This window comes from Scyliorhinus canicula, chromosome 18, assembly GCF_902713615.1.
Source record: "Scyliorhinus canicula chromosome 18, sScyCan1.1, whole genome shotgun sequence".
Classification (NCBI taxonomy): domain Eukaryota; kingdom Metazoa; phylum Chordata; class Chondrichthyes; order Carcharhiniformes; family Scyliorhinidae; genus Scyliorhinus; species Scyliorhinus canicula.
Genome location: NC_052163.1, coordinates 60276545 through 60292537, shown reverse-complemented (window position 1 = coordinate 60292537; position 15993 = coordinate 60276545). Strand labels below are relative to the sequence as shown.

Here is a 15993-nt window from a genome sequence, read left to right as displayed (position 1 = left end):
TGGCAATTTTTGCAATCCAAGGGGTTAATTCCTGCATCAACTTAAATGGTCTGTTAGTTCTAAAAATAAAGGCTGGAATTCTCCGTGCCTGCTCCAGCTCGGAGAATCGGAGTTGATGCTGAGACTGGTAAAGAAGTTGGTAAGTAAGTCATTATGTTGTATTGTTAATCAAAAATATATATAATTCAAGAGTGAGTTAGTCAGATTGTTGATCAACAATGGCATTATGGGTCACGGGGAACAGGCAACGAAGTGGAATTAATTAAGCCATAATCTTATTGAATTGCGGAGTAGGTTCAATGGCCGACACCTGGGCTGGGATTCTCCCCTAGCCGGTGGGGCGGGGGGGTCCTGGCGTGTTGGAGTGGCGTGAACCACTCCGGCATCGGATCGCCCTAAAAGTGCGGAAGTCTCCGCACCTTTAGGGGCCAGGCCCTCACATTGAGGGGCTAGGCCTGCGCTGGAGTGGTTCCCGCTCTGCCGGCTAGCGTGAACGGCCTTTGGCACCACGCCAGCCGGGGCCGAAAGAACAGTCTGGGTAAGTGGGAGGTCATTCACTTTTGTCATAATAGAAAAGTAGAATATTTTTTAATAAGATGTGAAACTTGTAAATGTGATGTTCAGAGGGACTTGGGTGTTCACATACAAGCAGGCAAATTATATGTTGGCCTTTATTGCAAGAGAACTGGAGTACAAGAATAAGTCCTACTACAATTCTACAGGATTTCGGTCAGACCACACCTGGAATACTATGTGCAGTTTCATATTTTAGGAAGGATATACTTGAATTAGAGGCAGTAAAGGGAAGATTCCCTAGATTGCCCCCTGGGCTAAGGACTGTCCTAGAGGCTGAATAAATTGTGTCTAATTCTCTGTTGTTTAGATCCCATTGAATATTCTGAAGGAGATGGGCAGAGTATACAGAGGTTGCTTCCCTGGTTAATACACGCAGCACCGACTGGCGACTCCGAGCCGGTGTGTCCAGAGGGTCTTGGCAGTTTGACCGCCACGATCGTGTTCATCTATAACACTGGAGCACTGTCCCAGAATAAGGTAATGATCATTTAGGACTGAGATAAAGAGAGATTTCTTCGCTCAAAGGGGTGCTAACCGTTGGAATTCCACACAGCATTATGAATGCTCCATCATTGAATATATTTAAGGCTGAGTTAGATATAGTTGAGTTTAAAGGTGACAAAGGCATAGATGAGGATTGCAAGAATAGACAGAGGCAGCAGTAGGGGATCTAGAATCCACCCTCTTATTGGACTTGGTATATACTGGCCAAAAACATTCTCTTGAATGCACCTCAAAAATTCTGTTCCCTCCATTTCTTGCACACTAAACTATTCTAGTTAGTTAGTAAGAAGTCTTACAACACCAGGTTAAAGTCCAACAGGTTTGATTCAAACACGACCTTTCGGAGCGCAGCTCCTTCCTCAGGTGAACTCATATTCTAGTTAGGATTGGGGTAGTAAGTCCCCCATTACTGCCCTACTTTTGCACTTTTCAGCTATTTGCCTACATATTTCTATCTCCACCTTACTGTTTGGGGGGGGGGGGGGGGGGGGGGGGGGGGGGGGGGCGGCATCTATAGTACTTTTCCAGTAGCGTGACTGCTCCTTTTTTGTTCTGAATCTCTATCCATATGGCCTTAAGTGATCCAATATCATCGTCCCTCCTCACAGCTATAATTGCTTCTGTAACCAAAACTGGTACCCCCCCCCCCACGCCTCTGAATCTAGAATCACATTTTGGCCAGGCAGGGTAAAGATGGCAGATTTCCTTCTGCAAAGGCCATTAGAGAACCAAATGTTTTTAAACAGCAATCCAGTAGTTTCATGGTCACTATTACTGATATTAGTATTATATTCTAGATTTACTTTAAGAATTGAATTTAAATCCCCCAACTGCTGTAGTGAGATCTGAGCTCTACTTAAATTATTAGTCTAGACCAGGGGTGGGCAAACTTTTCCGTGCAAGGGCCACATTCAGAAATTCACAATTTTAAAGGGCCGCATAGTATATTAATTAATAGTCCCGGTTGTAACCAATTAGCGTGCGGCATATACCTCAGCGCTTCCCCCGGCGGCATCCTGCCTTTAGCCCTCTTTTTCTCTACTTTTCAAAAATGGCGCTTCACCCGGTTATGATTCTGGGCGCCTCATATAGAACATAGAACAGTACAGCACAGAACAGGCCCTTCGGCCCTCTATGTTGTGCCGAGCAATGATCACCCTACTCAAGTCAACGTATCCACCCTATACCAGTAACCCAACAGCCCCCCCCCATTAACCTTATAAAAATAAAAATTAAAAAAAATAAAAAACATTTTTTTTTATGACTTGATCTTGGTGGGCCGCATAAAGACCTTTGGCGGGCCGTAGTTTGCCCACCCCTGGTCTAGACCTTTGGGGTACTGGTCCAGTAACATGACCATAATGCTCCAGCACCCATTTACAGAGTGATCAACAATCAGACTGAATAGCAAAGTGGTGGAATTGGGTACAATGGGAGGAACATAAGGTTGTTCCAGATGGATGCAAAAGGATACATCCACCTTCCGTCAAACAACATAATCAGTAGCAGTATACTCAAGAAAGGCCTAAGGTATCAAAAAGTAACTCCATTAAGGTCAAGTCTGTGCTCTCAGCAGGGACTTCTGCTCAATAGTAGTGCAGACTAGAAACAAGTGATGCTGCACTGATTTACCAACTGTGTTCCCATTAAGAAGGGAACTCCATCTGAATTCCTGAGATTTTTTGCATGTCCTAATTCCTGTCCCAACAATATTCCGGAGCTGACAGATAGCAAATTAATGACAAAATGACATGTCATCGGAGGAAAATATGGGCAGCAAATACGATTTCCTTTCCCACATCCTCCAGAGAAATAGGTGCAGCAGTGATACATGTACCCCATTTTACATTCAGATTCGGATCCAAGGGGTGAAAGGGCCATGTACAGTTCCAACGACACGAACATTTTGCTGAATGAATGATTAATTGCTTCTAACATCTATTGAGTGTTTTGTTCTGTATTCTAGGCATTTTTCGATGCAGATGAATGCTCACAAACAACATTCAGACCTGGTGCAAAAATATTTTATTGCTAACATATGCAAAGTTAGGTGGTGTGGTATTTACTGTGTATTTACAATCACAGACAGCAGTTTTTATTACTGGGAAGGGGTGCAAATTCAGCACATTTAAATAAATACAGGGGCCTGCCAGTGGCAGAAGCAACAAAGCTACCAATATCTCCCCTCTCATTCTCTCACACATACAGCAAGATGACACCCTTTCTGCACATAGGGAAAATAAAGTACCAATGTTTTCAGTTTATTGATTTTTTTTTTATTTTCTGAGAAACAGTATCCCTTTGGTGGGCTAGCGAGACTGAAATAAGAAACTATCAAAACAACACAAACACACTCCTTCACATCACTCCGGCTTGTCGTTTTCAAGGTAGTGTAAGCACATTTACTCAAACAACGGCTTTAATACCATGTAAATCAGCTACAGTTATTTGCATTTTAACTGTAGTGGATTCTTCTTTGAAGTGCTGGCAGCTATCAAAAAGGGTGAACTTGAAGTCCAATTTTTTTGTTCATATTTTTCCTACAATATTAAACTGTAACTGCACCCACTATTTTCCGGTGGTCACTCAGTTGTTTTTCAATGCCATTACTTCACTTAAACTTTACAAAAAGTCACTTGATTATTACACAAAATGCAATATAGGTCTTGGTGAACTTGTTTTGCACAGGAATGATCAACAGTGCCAGGATAAGAAGAAATAGCAAGTGCTCACCAAAAGGTAGATTATTTAGGCTTTTGGTTCAAAATCTGAATATAGGTTAGTGTCAATGAAAGATTAACAGAACAAGTTGCTTGTTTATACTTGTCATATTCTGGCAGTTCCTTTAAAATTCTCAGTCCACAGTCACTTTAGTACAGATCTATGTTCCTCACTAGCAGCTGCAGAAACAGCATGAATGACAGAACCAAAATGTAATAAAGCTTCAAAACCACTGCCAAACTTATCTAAAATGTTTTCTTTTAAGTTCCAAAGTTTTGTTACAGTCCCAGTTAATGGACTTACAAAAGAAAAACGCAAAACCGAATTATGGAAGGTTGTGAGAATTTTAATAAGATTTGTTTTGTGTGTGAGGGGATGGGGAAAAGAGGGTAAAATGGGACAGTCTCTTTCTTGTTCCTACTGCTCCAATATTCAACATCCAGATCAAGCTTCAACTTCCAGTCCAATAAACAAAATTGAAAATACACAAGCATCCCCCTCTCTTGTGGTTATATACAAGTAGTGTCTTTCATTTTTTTTCTAAAAAGGATTCCCCATAGGTTTACACAGTAGCTTATACAGCAGTGTATATTAATCAGCTTTACAGACTTTGTGAGGGACAGCAAGAACCCCAAACATCAAAACAAAGAAGCTAATCCCTATGTAGTATTTACAGTTAGAGATTGCAATAAGACTAATCGTAGCATCTGCAGTGCACGGAGCTCAAGTTAATGCTAGAACTTTACAATAATAATCTAGGGGAAATTAGGTGTGTGTGTGTGGGAGTGTTTTTAAATACAGCTCGTTTGTGACAGCTGCAGCAACCCCAAAGCTCACATCAAGAGGTCATCTTTGAGCTGTGATTTTCTGCAGGGGCACAATGCTGGTCTCATACATGCAAAGGAGCTCTTAAAATTCTTTTGTCTCCTTATTTTCAAATAGATGAAACCTCTGTTGAACAGTAAGTCCTTCTTTGAGGCTCTGTGAAAAGAAGACAGGAAAAATGACCATCAGTGTCGCACAGTCAAATCACGACACAAAACTGGAATAATCAATACTATCTCTCTCTTGCCAGTATTCAATTACACCAAAAATGAAAAAGTTTAATCAGTAATTTTCTTTAAAATGTTAAAGATTCTTTACTTGTTCTTGCCAGTGCAAAATTTCTAATTAATTGACAAACCATTAGCCAATTCTCTCAACTCCCATTATTTCTAATTATTGTCTGTATAGTATTTAGAACAATTGTATCAAAGCAAGTTGGTAATGGCTCACTCTACAATACATTTTATTGCAAACATATTAGATTTATGTTTCTTGTAATTTTAACAAAAATGTGCTTGATGAAGTTCCAGAAGTCAATTCACCTGAATTAAGAATAACATGGGCCGACAGGATGGCTAACAATGGCAAACACAATGGTTGTAGTTCACAAGAAACAAGTATCTATTTGACATGCTGCACCCATTAAATACTGTAGAAAAGTAACATTTATATCTGGTTTATTGTTACATACCATTTCATTCACCTTATACAAACAATGCAACAAGATTATTTTGCAAATTAAATGACAAACTGAACATTTAGTGGACAATCAGCAATAATACCAGACATGCATATTCAGGCATGGCAAGACCAAAGACAATAAAAGCTGCAATTAAAATAGGCAACACATACTGCAAAACAAACAAAATTGGTAATGTCCCATTTTGCACACAAACTCAATATCTTGTTCCTAAATTATCAGACTATTTATCTGATGTGACCTGTTGGATAAGCAGAATTTTTTTCAATTAAACAACTTCAATCCTCCTAATATTTTCGGTGCTGCCTCCAAGCTTGACTCCCTAACTGCCGACTGTAGTCTTGTCCGAATTAAGGCAGTTTCTTTGCAACTTTGATGTCACATTTGACCCCGAGGTGGACTTCCGAACTCATTCACGCCATCATTAAAATCTCCCATGTCCACCTCTGTAATATTGCTCGCCTTCACCCCCACCTCAGGTAATCTGCTACTGAAACCCTAATTCCTACTTTCATTACCATCATTATGTACATAATCTTGGCTGGTCTCCTGCATCTAAGTAGGTCTACTTCCCAAATCTTAATACTCAGGAAGCAGTCCTGATCCCCATCACCCCTGTACTCGCTGAACTACACTGGCTCCAGATCCGGCAATGTCTTGGTTTTTGAAATTTTCATCCCCCCCCCCCCCCCCATGCCTCCAAGGCCTTATCCATTCCTATCTCTGAAATCTCCCCCAGCTCCACAACACTCATAACTGAACTTATTAGGGCAACAAGGTGGTGCAGTGGTTAACACTGCTGCCTCATGGTGCTGAGGACCCGGGTCCGATACCGGGTCACTGTCCGTGTGGAGTTTGCACATTCTCCCCGTGTCTCATCCCCACAACCCAAAGATGTGTAGGATAGGTGGATTGGCCACGCTAAATTGCCCTTTAATTGGATACTTTAAATAAAGAAGAGATATATGACCTCATCTAACTCTGCTCTCGAGTAGCCCCTATTTTAAATGCTCCATCATTGATGACCACGCCTTCAGTTGCCCAGGCCCAAAACTCAGCAAAACTCTCCATAAACCTCTCTACCACTCTAACTTGCTCTCTTCCTTTGAGTGACTACTCAAAACATATCTCACTGACCAAGCTTTTGGTCATCTGACATGATGGCCCATTCAAATCTTCATTAATGCCAGGCGCATTGCAGCTGCCTGCGAAGGTCTGGGCTCCAACTATAATGCATATTTTCAGCTGGATAGAAGAAATGGGCCAGCATAAAAACCCTGGTACATGTCTGGCGAGCGTAGATGATAGACAGAGGACATTTCCCTTATTGCGACAGTAGCTGTCGTATTCAGGTACTTTTTTAAAAAAATGGGTGGGTGAGTGAGTTGCTGGGAGGGTGAGTTAGATCTGGGGAGGGGTGGGGCATTAATCAGGCCAGGTCGGGAGATGGGGCATGGGTAGTCGGGTTGAGTTGAGGGGTTTGAAGGATGGGCAGTACAATTCAGTTAATTGAAGTTTAAACTTCCTGGACAATTACAGTAAGAGGTGTGCACACTGGAACGTCTACGGGGTCCTGATGTGCAACGAAGGCCTAGGCCGGGTTCTCTGATCTTGCTCATGACTGGGCTTCACAGGTCCCACTGATGAAGTTTGGCTGAGATGCCAAATTCTTTATTCTCACTTGCAGCGCGCCGGCAGCAGGTGAAATTGAAGAATTCCGGCCCTGGTCTAGATTTTACTGCTTGAGACATCGAAGATTAAGACCATTATTTCTTTATGAGACTTGTAATGTTCCTGTGAAGTGCCTTGGAATGTTATGGTATTTTAAAGGTGGCAAATAAATTTAAGTTGTTTAAATTGTTTCTACTGTCATGTGAGAGTACCTAAATGGGTGTGTATATAAGTATCTGTAGTGAGAGTACCTTTAAGAAATGGGTGTTTATTACTGCAGTGATATCAGAGAGTGGGTGGAGCTGGGCTGTGTCAGCTTTTTACTTTCATTTTAGGCTGTTTGCTGCAGGGTGTTTTATAGTTTCGTTTTCAGAGCTGGATAGCTGCAGTCACAGCCAGAAGGGGTATTAGTCACTCTCTCTAATCTAAAGACTGTAAATCGATCCTGGTGATTTAAAACAAATAACAGGAGTGACTTTAACCTGATGAACTTCTGGTAAAAGGTGCTTTAAGTCTTATGGATGTTAAAAGGACAGCTTAAGGATTACTTAGTGTTGTATTCTTTGGGGGTTGTCATTGAATTAATGGTTGCTAAGATGTTCACTATATGTTTTAAAAAGATTAACTTGAGTTCATAGAATAAACATTGTTTTGCTATAAAAAATACTTTTCCATTTCTGCTCTACCACACCTGTAGAGTGGGAAGTGTGCTCCCCATACCACAATCTATTAAAAGTTGGGGGTCAGGTGAACTCCATGATATTCTTTGGGGTTCTCTAAACCCTGGCCCATAACAAATTGGGGGCTCGAGGGGGATAAAAGTCTATCTATTGGATTGGCTTAGTGAACTAAGACAGTGAGGGGTGAGCATATTGTGGTAGCTTTTCAGGTGTGGTATTTTAGTTTAAGCAGGTAGTGTGTTGTGGACAATGGCTCTTTCAGAGGCTCTGAAGTTTTTGGGGGTGGCGACGGTCACACGCTGTACCTTAAGGACAGAGACTAAAAGCAGACTGTTAGATTTGGCAAAAACATTGCAGTTAACATTACCTGACAAAATGAGGCAAAAAGATGAGGTGATTATGGCAGTGGCTAAGCATTTAAAGTTGCCTGAGATACAGTTGACTCATTGGAAATGGCAAAAAATTCAGTTACAAATTAAACAAATGGAACACGAGAAAGAATTAAAGCAGCTTGAATATGAATGAGAGACAGGAAAGAGAAAGAGAGAGAGAGGAAAAAGAGAGAAGAAAGGAAAACAGAAAGAATAGCCCTAGCAGAAAAAGAAAGAGAAAGGGAGATAGAGATCAGGGAAAAAGATAAAGAGAGAGAGTTTGAACTTCAGAAAATGGCCATGAAAAAGGACAGTCATAGAATTGGCAGGCGTAAAGGGAAACGTACAGTTGGTGGACAGTGATCAGGATAGTGAGAAAGAGTGTCATAGTTGATGGCTTGGTGGGAATCTATTTAAATATGTCCAAAGATTGCCAAGGTTTGACAAGAAGGAGGTAGAAGCCTTTTTCGTTACATTTGAGAAGGTAGCTAAACAAATGAAATGGCCACAGGACATGTGGGCATTACTGATTCAAAGCTGATAGGTAGGGCTTGTGAAGTGTTTGCATCACTACCGGAGGTAGTATCTGGGACGTACAAGGAGGTGAAAAAAATCTATCTTAGGTGCATATGAACTAGTGTCTGAAGACCAGAGACAAAGGTTTAGAAATTTAAGGAAAGAATTTGGTCAACCATACATGGAGTTTGAAAGGATCAAACAGAGTAATTTTGATAGGTGGATGAGGACTTTGAAAATAGACCAAACGTATGAAGCTCTCAGAGAAATTATACTTTTGGAGGAGTTTAAAAGTTCAATTCCTGATGTAGTGAGAACTCATGTGGAAGAGCAGAAGGTTAAAACTGTGAGATTGGCAACAGAAATGGCAGATGATTATGAATTAGTTCATAAATCAAAGCTTGGTTTCTAACATCAGTTTCAGCCTGTGAGGATAGAAACTGGGGACATGAGAAATACTCACGTGGTAAAGGTAAAGGTGATCTGATGGGAGATAATAAGGAGAGTGTACCTCAGATTAAAAAAGAAATCCAGGAGGGTGGAAAAGAAAAGTTTCAAATGTTTTCACGGTAATAAACAAGGCCTTGTAAAGTCACTGGGAAGGCTGATGTGGTAAAACAGGATAAGACAGTGGGGTTTGTTAAAGTGGTAAAGGAAAGGCCAAGTGAAGCAAATGAGGTGCAAAAGATTGTACAGCCTGATCAAGAGGTGATTGATAAGAAGGTGCCAGATCTTTTTAAAGAATTTACTTGTGTGGGTAACGTTTACTCATGTGTATCAGGAGGAGTAGGTAAAGATGTCACAATTTTAAGAGATACGGGAGCTAGTCAATCTTTAATGGTAAGAGATGAGGAGTTATGTAGTTTGGGAAGAATGTTGCCAGAAAAGGTGGTAATGTGTGGAATTCAGGTTGAGAGTAGTGTTCCATTATATAAGGTGAAGAGTGGTGAAGTGGTAGTAGGAGTAATAGAGAAACTATCTTGTCCAGGAATACAGTTTATCTTGGGTAATGATATAGCTGGATCACAGGTGGGAGTGATGCCTACCATGGTTGATAAGCCAGTGGAAAATCAGACAACTGAAGTGTTGAAGGACGAATATCCTAGGATTTTTCCGGATTGTGTAGTAACAAGGTCACAAAGTCACAAGAGGAGAAATCAAAGAGTGAAGTTGAAGTTGAATTATCAGAAACAATTTTTGATCAGATGGTTGAAAAAGAATAAGAACAGGTGGAGGATGAGGCAGATTTTTTAGTTCAGGAAAATTGGCGGAGTTACAACAGAAAGATGTAGAAATAAAACGGATGCATCAGAAAGCATACACATAATTATCAGAAAGCATACACGAAAGAGGAATCTGAGTAGATACCAGAGTGTTATTACCGTAAAAGTGATATCTTGATGAGAGAATGGAGACCTTTACATATGCAGGTGGATGGAAAGTGGGCAGAAGGTCGTCAAGTAGTAGTTCCAGTAGGGTATAGAAAGGAAGGTGTTGTGAGTTGCACGAGGTACCAGTGGGAGGTCATTTGGGAATAAGGAAAACTCAAGCTAAAATACAAAAACATTTTTATTGGCCTGGACTACATAAAGATGTCGTAAAATTTTGTCAATCATGTCACACATGTCAAGTGATAGGGAAACCTCAAGCAGTGATAAAACCAGTGTGCTTAATACCCATTCCAGCATTTGAGGAAGCTTTTACAAGGGTCCTAATTGATTGCGTCGGACCATTTCCTAAAACAAAAAGTGGGAATCAAAATCTTTTGACTATAATGGATGTGTCTACTAGGTTTCCAGAGGCCATTCCAGCAAGTAATATTGCAGCTAAAAAGATTGTGGTGGAGTTACTTAAATTCCTTTCTAGATATGGACTACCCACAGATACAATTGGATCAAGGATCGAATTTTACCTCAAGGTTATTCAAAGAAATTATGGATAGCTTAGGAATAAAACAATTTAAATCAACTGCATACCATCCAGAATCGCAGGGAGCGTTAGAAAGGTAGTATCTGACATTAAAGACAATGTTGAGGGCTTACTGTCAAGATTATCCAGAGGATTGGGATAAAGGAATTCCATTTGTACTGTTTGCAACTAAGATTGCACCTAATGAGTCAACCAAATTTAGTCCTTTTGAACTAATTTTTGGTCATGAGGTAAGAGGACAATCTAAATTGAATAAGGAAAAATTGGTGAGTGAGAAATCAGAACTTACATTATTGGATTACGTGTCAAATTTTAGGGAACGATTAAATAGAGTAGGTGAATTGGCTAGACAACATGTGATGAAACGGGTAGCGGACAAGAAATCCAAAGTTTGTAGTTTTGCCAGTGAAGATAAAGTTTTAGTGTTGTTACCAGTGGTAGGTGAACCTTTCAAAGCAAAGTTTTGTGGACCGTATCAGATTGAAAGGAAATTAAGTGAGGTGAATGTGGTAAAAACACCAGATAGAAGGAAAACTCACCGAGTGTGTCATGTGAATATGCTTAAAAGGTACTTTGAAACGGAAGGAGAGAAAAAGGAGGTTTTAATGATTCTAAGTCAAAGTGACCGAACCAAATCCAGATGACTGTGAATTTGACATACCACAAATTAAATTGGAAAACGAGGATGCTCTTAAAAATTGGGATAAATTGTTGAGTTACCCTTCAGAGGAAAAACGGACTGACCTGACAGAGTTATTGATATCACATGGGCAAGTTTGTGGAGATAAATTGGGAAGTACTAAAATGGCTATACATGATGTAGATGTGGGAAATGCTGTTCCAATCAAACAACATCCATACAGACTTAACCCGTTAAAATTGGCACAGAGATTGAGAGTATGCTTAAAAATGGCATAACTGAAGTGGGTTGCAGCCAATGGAGTTCACCCATAGTGATGGTACCTAAACCAGACGGTACCTAACGGTTGTGTGTGGACTATAGAAAGGGTAAAGCAGTTACAAGAACGGACTCTTATCCTATCCCACATTTGGAGGAGGATTGCATTGAGAAAGTGGGACAATCAGCTTTTATTTCCAAACTGGATTTACTTAAAGGTTACTGGCAGGCACCTTTATCTGAAAGAGTGAAGCAGATTTCAGCTTTTGTGACTCCAGATGGTATCTACCAATTCAAAGTTATGCCATTTGGCATTAAAAACACCCCAGCCACATTTCAACGGTTAACTAACAAAGCTGTTTCAGGATTACCCAATTGTGCGGTATATATCGACGATCTGGTAATTTTCAACCAGACATGGAAAGAATATTTAAAACATCTGATGGAGTTATTTGATCGACTTCAGGAGGCGGGTTTTGGTGGTAAACCTAGCCAAAAGTGAATTTGCAAAAGCCCAGGTCACTTTCCTTGGCCATACAATCGGACAGGGTCGAATGGTCACACGGAATGTGAAACCAACAGTTGTTGAGGAGTTTTCAATACCCTCGAGACAAAGGGAAATAATGCGATTTCTTGGCATGAGTGGATTTGATCGAACATTTGTGCAAAGGTTTTGTAGCGTGATTGCTCCACTGATGGACTTGTTGAAGAAATGTCGAAAATTTCAATGGACAGCGGACTTTCAACAGGCATTTGACTGCCTGAAAGCTGTGAAACCAATGCTCCTGTGTTGGAGAATTGCAAGGGACTCTGTGATCAGGTTGAACTAAATTATCTGACTTCAAAGAAAAATGCCGAGGCGTAGAGCAATGGACGGATCGTGCAGAGACCTTTTTCAAAGAGACCGTCAATCGAGAAGGATTTCAGTTGGAGGGAGAAAAACAAGAAAAAAATTAACTCTATTATTATACCTGTTTGCGTGTGTTGTTTTTTGAAATGGAAAAGTATATTTACTATGTGCATTTCTTAAAGGACAGTGAAAAGGTGAAAAATGAAACCATCTTGAATTTTTTTTCTTGGGGGGGGGGGGGGGGGGGGGGGAGGTGTCATGTGAGAGTACCTTTAAGAAATGGGTGTTTATTACTGCAGTGATGTCAGAAAGTGGGTGGAGCTGGGCTCTCTGTTTGCTGCAGGGTGTGTTTTAGTTTCGTTTTCAGAGCTGGATAGCTGCAGTCACAGCCAGAAGGTGTAATAGAGTCTCTCTCTGTGATCTAAAGACTGTACATCGATCCTGGTGATTTAAAACTAATAACAGGAGTGACTTTAACCTGATGTGCTTCTGGTAAAAGGTGTTTTAAGTCTTATGGATGTTAAAAGGAAAGCTTAAAGGATTACTTAGTGTCGTATTCTTTGGGGGTTGTATTCGAATTGATGGTTGCTAAGATGCTCACTGTATGTTTATAAAGGTTAACTTGAGTTCATAGAATAAACATTGTTTTGCTTTAAAAAATACTTTTCCATTTCTGCTCTACCACACCTGTAGAGTGAGCCATATGCTCCCCATACCACAATCTATTAAAAGTTGTGGGTCAGGTAAACTCCATGATACACTTTGGGGTTCTCTAAACCCTGGCCCATAACACTACTCTGCAAGACATATTATCCAAAAAAATGTGATTCACTATCAAACCATGGGGTTGGACACAAGCTAGCTGACTTTCCAGATCTGTAATATGATACCTGGGGATAAAGTTAAATGTGAATCAAATCAAGAAAAGGTTGATGAAGATGGTGTGCACTTCAGGCAAGAGAGACCAGTAAAGAAGTTAAAATATTTCAACTTTTTGCTCATAATGACAACAGCGGAACACTATTGTCAAAGATCAATAGGGGGAATTTGATTTAAGATAGAATTTATTCAATAATGACCTGATGTTTGTGTGCAATCAATTCACACTTGTTCTCAGAATGCTCAAACAGTACAGGGAGGATGAAATTCCAAAAGAGTCAAATTCAGGCCACAGAAATTTTCAAAATAATATTTTACCCAATTGCACCACCCAATCTTCTGGTTGATTTGATTAATTTGTTGACACATGATGCCACACATAATATCGACTACATCTTAAGTATGACAAACCCTTGCTTGAATTTTAGAAGTCAAATATGGCTTGGGTCAGTTAATTATTACAAGACACCAATCCTCAACCATGTTAACAGTACTCTGAGGCACCCTTGGATATGAATGAAAAAAAAAAATGAAACTTGCTTATTGTCACGAGTAGGCTTCAAATGAAGTTACTGTGAAAAGCCCCTAGTCGCCACATTCGGTGAGGCTGTTACGGGAATCGAACCGTGCTGCTGGCCTGCTTTCAAAGCCAGCAATTTAGCCCTGTGCTAAACAGCCCAAATGTTGCTGTTGCCGACAAACAGCATGATGCCACCAGTACACCTCAGCTTGAAAAGGTTCTCTTCATTACTGATTTTAAAGAGTAAGATTTTAAAGAGTAAGGAACCAAAGGTGGTTTATATTTGTAATGTTTACCCATACACGCAAGGTATAATTTTTGGTGGTTTTAATTTAATATTTCTGTGCCTGGAAGGGACCTGTAGTTTGATTCATGCCAGACAATGTGTTTATGAGTGGAGGCTGGTTTCAATTCTAACTGGGCTTCTATTGTAATAGAGAGAGCTGCGGCGTGAAAAATCAAAAGGCCAGCAGAGGTATATAGGTGTTGCTTTGCAACCAGAGGCTCTTGTAAGGTAAAACAAAAAGCTTTCCTTTGTTCTTAGTTTTTAAAAACTGAAAATCCAGAGCAGTTGCAGATGGACAGCCGCAGAAGAAACATCTCTCAACTCTGCTCAAGGCAAGAGAAGCTGCACATGGAGTAATGAGCAAGACAGCAAGCTCCAGAGGAACTGATGGATGGCTTGTTCTAGAAGCCTGGAAATAGAACAGAATACTGTTCATGGGCACCACAGACAAAGCTGAGAGGGAATCGGCTGGTGAGAAGATAGGTTTCTAAAGTAATCCTAAAATCCTAAAGGTTTCTGAAGTAATCCTAAAGTGTGGAATGTCTTACCATGGTCTGCAAAACAAATTTTTAAATAATCAGGAAGGCAGTGTTGCCTAGATATCAGAGCTTGTGTAACAGTGGAAGTCAGTCGAGATAAATGAATCCTGAAGGGTTGGTATAAAATCCTGGAGTGGATCCACTTGTAAAAGTGGAACAGAAACTCTGTTCACAGGAGTCGTTTAGAAAACATGACTGGATCTTTGAATGCAAACCACCAATGAAAAGCATGATTAAGAGACAAGATTTTAAAGCATGTTTTGGGGATTAGAGCTGGAAAACTCTCATATGACAATCATCTGTGGGGATTCCGGGGAGAAATCCACAGACACGAACTGAGGTTGAGTATGTGCTTGACCACAGCCAGTCTCTGTACCGTAAAAAAGCATTTTGTGGACGGGATTTATCAACCAACTCGTCGGCTGTTTTTCGACGGCGGAGGCAGCCCGCCAGCGGGACTTTCTGGTTTTGCCATTGTCAATGGGATTTCCTGTTGACTGCATCCCTCATCACCAGTAAACCAGTGTGCTGTTGTGGGACCGGAATATCCCGTCGGCGTGAACAGCTGGTAAATTCCGCCCTGTATGTCAATGAGACCATTGTATCTTCAAATGTACTTTGTCATTCATGTTAATTCTAAAACCAGTGCATATTTGTTAAGTTAAGGGGGAGTAAAGGAGTAGTTTATTATAATCCTTTTTTGCATGTTTCATAAATGTCTTTTCCTTGTTGTTGAAACTAATTAGTGGTCCTGTGACTCTGTTCTTCTGCATTTGATTACGTCAGGGTTCTAGTCTGGGATCTTCCCATCTAGTTATGACATCAACTGGGATCGTAACAAAAGAACAACAAAAGGTAGTCCTAGCCATTGTGTGGATTATAACAATGATCAGTTTGTTATCCCTTTGGAAGCAAGATTATTTTGTCCTCAATAAACACAGCTGACAATCAGGCTATCCCAGCAAGTCTAGACTACTGATACAGAAAATAGTTGGTCAGTAGTCTAACCATCACTTAAGTTGCAGTTTTGCAGCTCATGCCAATAAACATTAAGATAGCAGGATTTGAAATCCTCCATTAATAAACTAGTCCATTAATAAACTAGTTGATGCTCAGCAAAGTGGAACATTCAGCATTAGCCACGGATACAAGTGCAAGAGGTTTAATTTTGCAGCACAGTTCTAAATTAGCATGCACAAATCAAACAATAAAATTTTAATATTCATACACCCAGTTTGCAATAATTGTGACAGAGCATTGCACTGATTTGCCAGACCAATAGAAATGGACAACATACGAAGTAAACATAAAGAAACACAGAGGCCAGGCAAATGTACTAAACCTCTGATGCTGTTGTTAGGTCGCCCTAGCCAAAGACACGTCTTGATCTAAATTAGGAACATTGGAAAGGAGTATACCATTCAGCCACACAAGCCTGTTCTGCCATTCAATCAGATCATGGCTGATTTGCATCGTAAACTCTATCCGTCCACCGCACCTCCACATTCTTTAAAACCTTGGCTCCAAA

At 40.4% G+C, this 15993-nt stretch overlaps 1 protein-coding gene across 2 annotated transcripts in view; it reads right to left on the bottom strand.

Annotated features, from left to right (window-relative positions):
- Positions 1 to 3088: 3088 nt before the first annotated feature.
- LOC119952869 (myosin phosphatase Rho interacting protein) overlaps positions 3089 to 15993 on the bottom strand; it is a 626433-nt gene continuing 613528 nt past the window's right edge. For both annotated transcript variants that reach the window (XM_038776448.1, XM_038776447.1), the window contains one exon: positions 3089 to 4782. Coding sequence is in view for 1 of the 2 variants with exons in the window: in XM_038776447.1 (XP_038632375.1) it covers positions 4711 to 4782 (72 nt within the window). In the remaining variant the exon portion in view is untranslated. The remainder of the gene's footprint in view (positions 4783 to 15993) is intronic.